Source organism: Myotis davidii, unplaced genomic scaffold, assembly GCF_000327345.1.
Source record: "Myotis davidii unplaced genomic scaffold, ASM32734v1 scaffold1862, whole genome shotgun sequence".
Taxonomy (NCBI): Eukaryota; Metazoa; Chordata; class Mammalia; order Chiroptera; family Vespertilionidae; genus Myotis; species Myotis davidii.
This window is the reverse complement of record NW_006293010.1, coordinates 21,330-28,649: the sequence shown is the minus strand read 5'-3', so window position 1 is coordinate 28,649 and position 7,320 is coordinate 21,330. Positions and strand designations below refer to the sequence as shown.

At 61.2% G+C, this 7,320-nt stretch overlaps 1 gene segment (V, D, J or C); it reads left to right on the top strand.

Moving 5' to 3' along the window:
- Nucleotides 1-1,985: 1,985 nt before the first annotated feature.
- Nucleotides 1,986-7,320, top strand: part of LOC102765983 — a gene marked incomplete at its 3' end in the record, with an annotated part of 7,340 nt that continues 2,005 nt past the window's right edge. The window contains 1 exon segment of the C gene segment in view: nt 1,986-2,070. Coding sequence covers nt 2,028-2,070 — 43 coding nt within the window.

Here is a 7,320-nt window from a genome sequence, read left to right as displayed (position 1 = left end):
CTCCCCGGGGACCCGGCTGCGGGGATTTCTGCAGCCTCGGCTCGGGGCCCACTCACTGTGCTATGCTTACTTCGATCACTGGGGCCAGGGCACCCTGGTCACCGTCTCCTCAGGTGAGTTGGCGTCTACTGTCCTACCGGGACGGGGGGATGGGGGGGCAGGCTCAGGAGCACCAGAGCCAGGTTTCCCTTTGGTCTCAGACGTGGGACAGGAGCGAGGGGTGCGTTTTTGTGAGGCAGGAGGCTGTGCTGTCCGCCTGCCTCCTCCCAGCCTGGGGTCCACGCAGCCATGGGCAGGGCAGCAGCCTGGGGCCCGGGGGCCTGGGTAGGGCAGCAGCCTGGGGTCCGGGGGCCTGGGCAGGTTTATGTCTGGGGGACCTGGGAATTGTGTCCCCGTGCGATGCTTTTGATGTGTGGGGCCCAGGGACCCTGGTCACCGTCTCCCAAGGTGAGTCCCCACCTCTCTCCTCTCTCCTCTGTCTGGGGCAGGAAAGGACTTTCCAGAGATTTAACTTTTTTCTCTGTCTGGGGCCCCTCAGGGGGCTGCCCCTGCAGCCACTGGGGTCTCCGCTCTGCAGACGGCCTCCAAGGGGGACAGGGCGGTGGAGGCAGAGAGGGCTGCGTTCTCGGGGTGCGGAGTCCTGAGGAGAGGGGTTTGCGGGGGTGGCTGGTGCCAGGCGGCCGGGTTTTTGCACGCGGCCTCAGGGGGCCCGGGGCACTGTGATGACTTGGACTTCTGGGGTCCGGGGACCCTGGTCACCGTCTCCTCAGGTGAGCCGGCTTCCTCTCTCCTCCTTTGTCCCGGGGCGGGAAAGGACTGTCCAGAGATTGGTTTTTGTTCTGCGTGGGGCCCTGGGGGTCCCCTGCGGGCTGCCTCCCAAGGGGGACAGGGCGGTGGAGGCAGAGAGGGCTGCGTTCTCGGGGTGCGGAGTCCTGAGGAGAGGGGTTTGCGGGGGTGGCTGGTGCCCGGCCGGCCAGGTTTTTGTACGTGGCCTTAGGGGGCCCGGGGCAATGTGACTACTTCGATGTAACCTGAGGTAGACGTGAGGGCCAAGCTGGGCACTAGTTCTTGCCCGGGACCCAGGTGCGGTTGTCACAATGTGACAACCGGTTCGAATACTGGGGCCAGGGCACCCTGGTCACCGTCTCCTCAGGTGAGTCTCCCACCCCCTCTCTCTCCTCTCTCTCCTGGAAGGTTTTTGGTGCTTTTTGGGGAAAATGAGTGTGTTTGGGTCTCCGGTTCAGAAGGACCGGGCCAGGCTGGGGACTCAGGAAGGGGCCGGGGGGCACCATGGCTCCCGGGGCGCAGAGAATGATTCAGAGTCTCTCCTCCGGGCTCTGCAGCCGGGGTCTCTCTGGGTCTCGGCCACTCTTGGCCTCCGGGCCCTGTGGTCCCCTCTGCCCTCCTGGGCGCAACCTGAGGTGGACGTGAGGCCCGAGCTGGGCACCGGTTCTTGCCCGGGACCCTGGTGCGGTTGTCACAATGTGACAATCCGTTGGACTACTGGGGCCAGGGCACCCTGGTCACCGTCTCCTCAGGTGAGTCCTCACGCCGTCCCACTGCGGCTGCACTTGGGGAGGTCAGGGGTCGGGTCTGGATATCGGAGACGCCGAGGCATTTTGGAGGTCAGGAAAGGGAGCCGGGGAGAGGGTCCCCCCTGTGGGGCTGGAGACCGATCTCCCCTCCCCGCGGACAGCGACATGAGACTGCAGGGGCAACATGACAGCCCTGCCCGGCTCCGTGGGCTCCGCCGTGCCCGCTTGGGCGGTGGCCGGTGCATCGCTGGGACTTGTGAGTCCCAGTCAGGGCTGTAGGCTCAGGGCCCGGGGCCGGGCAGCGGGGGATCCGGCTTCGTGGGGTCGGGTTGGGGCACCAGCTGGCTGAGGGGCTCAGGACCCTCCGGACCACAGGGACTTGGGTGGTCGGCTTCCCCATGGCGCCCGGAGACAGTGCAGGTCCCCAGGCAGCCTCCACCCCCCGTTTTTGTGGGGTGAGGATGGAGATTGCACCGTTGTGATTACTACGGTATGGACTACTGGGGCCAGGGGACCCTGGTCACCGTCTCCTCCGGTAAGAACGCTGGCCCTTCTCGGGCCTTTCTTTTCTGCTCCTCTCGGTGGGTCTTTCTGGGCACCAGTGACTGGGCCTCGGGACGTGCCCCCCCGGCCGGGGACCGGGGCAGGTCGACCAGGGAGGACAGGGGCCGGGGCGCAGGGACCTCAGAGCCTCTGGATTTTCGGGCGCCTTTTGGAGACTGAACTAGCGCGCTTGTCTGGGAGTCACTGAGCCCCTGAAAGAGGCTGCCGGCCTGAAGGGCCGCGCCGGGGGGAGAGGTCGGACCGGCCGAGGGCCAGCGGGGCCGCGGGACATTCTCGCGGTCAGAATCGGGTGTTTGCAGAACCAGGAGCCGGCGGCTCAGGGGAACGCTGTCCTCAGAAGGAGGAGGCAAGTTCTCATTCTTTTCAAGTCCTTTACTTTTCTATAATCTAATTTCTTTCAAGTCCATTACTTTTTTTTAATTTAATTTAAAAATTGCCAGATTGTATTTAGACTTCTTTATTGGCGAGGAGGGCCGTGTGGCCGGGATGGGGCTCAGCCGCGGGAGGCAGCTTTTCCGAGGAAACACTTTGCTTGCCGAGTTGAAAGACAGGGTTGGGGAGAGTGTGGCTTTATTTTATTTCATTTTATTTTGTTTTTATTTGTATTTAAATATTTTTTAATTGATTTCAGAGAGGAAGGGAGAGGGAGAGAGAGATAGAAACATCAATGATGAGAGAATCAATGATCAGCTGCCTCCTGCACAGCCCACACTGGGGATCAACCCCGCAACCCGGGCTGGCATGTGCCCTTGACTGGAATCGAACCCGGGACCCTTCAGTCCACAGGCCGACGCACTGAGCCAAACCAGCCAGGGCAAGAAAAGTGTGACTTTAAAATGTGAGAGATTTTCAAGGACACTAAGGTTGTTTTTTTTTAATCTTATTATTTAATTAATAATTGGAAATCATGTCTTTCTGCAATTGATAGTGGTGCCAGTTTGGCCAAGAAACAGTGACTGGGAGCTGTGGACCCTGATTCAGGGCTGAGTTTTTTGGGGTTTTTTTAATGTATTTTATTGATTTTTTTACAGAGAGGAAGGGTCAGGGCTGAGTTTTGACAAAGATAGATGATTTTTCACTGAGATGAGGGTTGTTTGGATGGAGCGGAGCTGGCGGGCGGTGGCTGGGGCCGCGCACCTGCAGCCGGCGGCCGGAAGCGGGCCGGCCAGAGTCTATTTTCGGAGGCAAGGAAACACGGTTGACACATTTATAGCTTCTGGTGCTGAGACGTGGTTTCGGGGTTTTGCCCACAAATCTAAACGTGTCTCTGGAGCAAAACAACACCTGGCGGCTGGGCTCTGAGATAAGGCGGAGGCGGGGGACCGGGAGTTCCTCTTTTAGCTTCTGGGTTTCGCTTCTCGGACTTCGCTTACCGGCTTCTCATTTATATTCATTTTCAAAGTAACATGTGTGAGACATGAAACCGCCCCAGGGCCGTTTCCCGGGGCCCGTGTGCCTATTTTTAACCCGCTGGCCCTGCCAGTGGTCATTCACCGCGCCCCCCCCACCCCCCGCCGCCCGGTTTCACAGGGACTATCCTGTTTCTATTCAGGGCTGAGTTTTTTGGGGTTTTTTTAATGTATTTTATTGATTTTTTTACAGAGAGGAAGGGTCAGGGCTGAGTTTTGACAAAGATAGATGATTTTTCACTGAGATGAGGGTTGTTTGGATGGAGCGGAGCTGGCGCCTCTGAGGACAGACTGCAGGTGAACCGTGTGGGCTCAGCGAAGCCTGGTAGTCAGTGCACTAAGAGGAAGCCCTCAGGTCTCCCGGCAGAAAGGAGCCGGGTGCGTGGCAAGGCCTCGTGCGACTTGAACTTGCTCGGGTGGAGGTGGAGGGTCTGAGAGAGGCCAAGCCCCGGGTCAGGAGGTGCAGCCCCGGCTTCTGCCGCCAGCCGCCGCTCTCCTGAGTCCAAATCCTAGTCCCGAGTGAGTGAGTAGTGGAGTTGGAGGAACTGCTGCAGGACAAAGGCCTCCCCCGCTTCCGTCCCCCCTTCCCCCGGACGTGCGAGTGACCGGCAGGTGTGGTGAGAGAGGCTGCCGCTGCCAGCCCCTGGGCCACAGGGTGTGACAACTTTGCCTCCACCTGAGGGGGTATCCTGGACCATTGGTGCCCAGTGGAGGTGGAGAGCCTGGGTGTGACCCCTTGAGCTGCCCTGTGTGGGTGCCTCCCAGTGACCTCTCCCCAGAGAACCTTCCAGGGAAAAGTGGCCAGTGCTGCCCACGCCTTCCCGGTGCGACGGTGTGGCTCGGACAGCCCGCACCTCCTTCCCGGTGCGACGGTGTGGCTCGGACAAGCCCCCACCTTGTCTGTCTTTCCCTAATTTGTGAGCACAGCTTCGGTCTTCAGGTCACTGTCGCGCATTAGAATGTGCCCAGCCTTGTGCTACGGAGCAGGGTTTAGGTGGTGAGATGAGGAAAATGCATTTCCTGGCCATTTTGAGTGATGATTTCTCTCTGGCGGGAACATGGTTAAAGGCAGAGGCTGACCCTGGGGCACGTGGCGGGGAGCCACTCTCCCGATCCAGTGCTCCCCAGCCCCACCGAATTTACTGACTTAAAGCAGACAGGGGTGCTTTCACCGGGCTGCTGAGGGGCAGTGACGGGCACTGCTTGGGGGCCGAATGCCAGCTGGAGCAGGGCCCAGGGGGGAGCAGGTGTATCAGGGGCAAAAGGCAGGAAGAGGCCCCGGGAAGGAACTGACCTGGGCTGAGCCCACGGACAGAACTCCGGGGTGAGGTGCTTCAGCTGAGGTGAGCAGGTCGGGTGGTCTGAGCCTTTCTGACCAGAACCACGGGGCTAAGCAGGGCTGCACTGGGCTGCTCCGGGCGGCCTGAGCTGAGCTGAACTGAAGCAGTTTGAATTGAGCTTTCTGAGCTGAGAGGGTGAGCTGGACTGGGCTGGGTGAGCTGAGCTGGGTGAGCTGGGCTGAGCTGAGCTGGGCTGAGCTGAGCTGGGCTGAGCTGGGTGAGCTGAGCTGAGCTGGGTGAGCTGAGCTGAGCTGAGCTGGGTGAGCTGAGCTGAGCTGAGCTGGGTGAGCTGAGCTGAGCTGAGCTGGGTGAGCTGAGCTGAGCTGAGCTGGGTGAGCTGAGCTGAGCTGAGCTGGGTGAGCTGAGCTGAGCTGAGCTGGGTGAGCTGAGCTGAGCTGAGCTGGGTGAGCTGAGCTGAGCTGAGCTGGGTGAGCTGAGCTGAGCTGAGCTGGGTGAGCTGAGCTGAGCTGAGCTGGGTGAGCTGAGCTGAGCTGAGCTGGGTGAGCTGAGCTGAGCTGAGCTGGGTGAGCTGAGCTGAGCTGAGCTGGGTGAGCTGAGCTGAGCTGAGCTGGGTGAGCTGAGCTGAGCTGAGCTGGGTGAGCTGAGCTGAGCTGAGCTGGGTGAGCTGAGCTGAGCTGAGCTGGGTGAGCTGAGCTGAGCTGAGCTGGGTGAGCTGAGCTGAGCTGAGCTGGGTGAGCTGAGCTGAGCTGAGCTGGGTGAGCTGAGCTGAGCTGAGCTGGGTGAGCTGAGCTGAGCTGAGCTGGGTGAGCTGAGCTGAGCTGAGCTGGGTGAGCTGAGCTGAGCTGAGCTGGGTGAGCTGAGCTGAGCTGAGCTGGGTGAGCTGAGCTGAGCTGAGCTGGGTGAGCTGAGCTGAGCTGAGCTGGGTGAGCTGAGCTGAGCTGAGCTGGGTGAGCTGAGCTGAGCTGAGCTGGGTGAGCTGAGCTGAGCTGAGCTGGGTGAGCTGAGCTGAGCTGAGCTGGGTGAGCTGAGCTGAGCTGAGCTGGGTGAGCTGAGCTGAGCTGAGCTGGGTGAGCTGAGCTGAGCTGAGCTGGGTGAGCTGAGCTGAGCTGAGCTGGGTGAGCTGAGCTGAGCTGAGCTGGGTGAGCTGAGCTGAGCTGAGCTGGGTGAGCTGAGCTGAGCTGAGCTGGGTGAGCTGAGCTGAGCTGAGCTGGGTGAGCTGAGCTGAGCTGAGCTGGGTGAGCTGAGCTGAGCTGAGCTGGGTGAGCTGAGCTGAGCTGAGCTGGGTGAGCTGAGCTGAGCTGAGCTGGGTGAGCTGAGCTGAGCTGAGCTGGGTGAGCTGAGCTGAGCTGAGCTGGGTGAGCTGAGCTGAGCTGAGCTGGGTGAGCTGAGCTGAGCTGAGCTGGGTGAGCTGAGCTGAGCTGAGCTGGGTGAGCTGAGCTGAGCTGAGCTGGGTGAGCTGAGCTGAGCTGAGCTGGGTGAGCTGAGCTGAGCTGAGCTGGGTGAGCTGAGCTGAGCTGAGCTGGGTGAGCTGAGCTGAGCTGAGCTGGGTGAGCTGAGCTGAGCTGAGCTGGGTGAGCTGAGCTGAGCTGAGCTGGGTGAGCTGAGCTGAGCTGAGCTGGGTGAGCTGAGCTGAGCTGAGCTGGGTGAGCTGAGCTGAGCTGAGCTGGGTGAGCTGAGCTGAGCTGAGCTGGGTGAGCTGAGCTGAGCTGAGCTGGGTGAGCTGAGCTGAGCTGAGCTGGGTGAGCTGAGCTGAGCTGAGCTGGGTGAGCTGAGCTGAGCTGAGCTGGGTGAGCTGAGCTGAGCTGAGCTGGGTGAGCTGAGCTGAGCTGAGCTGGGTGAGCTGAGCTGAGCTGAGCTGGGTGAGCTGAGCTGAGCTGAGCTGGGTGAGCTGAGCTGAGCTGAGCTGGGTGAGCTGAGCTGAGCTGAGCTGGGTGAGCTGAGCTGAGCTGAGCTGGGTGAGCTGAGCTGAGCTGAGCTGGGTGAGCTGAGCTGAGCTGAGCTGGGTGAGCTGAGCTGAGCTGAGCTGGGTGAGCTGAGCTGAGCTGAGCTGGGTGAGCTGAGCTGAGCTGAGCTGGGTGAGCTGAGCTGAGCTGAGCTGGGTGAGCTGAGCTGAGCTGAGCTGGGTGAGCTGAGCTGAGCTGAGCTGGGTGAGCTGAGCTGAGCTGAGCTGGGTGAGCTGAGCTGGGTGAGCTGAGCTTGGTGAGCTGAGCTGGGTGAGCTGATCTGGGTGAGCTGAGCTAGTGTCTAGTTGAGTCTGTATTCGCTCCCCCATCACACAACCGTCCTTTGGACTTAAGGCACCCAGCTCTGGGCTCCATGTGGCAAGCCGCGGCAGTGAGGGCTGGGCTCGCAGGGGCCCCTCTCTCGTTGGCCGCTGCCCAGGGCTCCCAGGTGCTGGGGTGAGCACGGCTGCAGTGCTGAGAGGGAAGGCGGCCCTGGACTGGGCCTGGGCCTTGTGAGCCGGGTGCTGGGTGCACGTGCTCCTGCGTCTGGGGACAGCGCTGCCGGGGG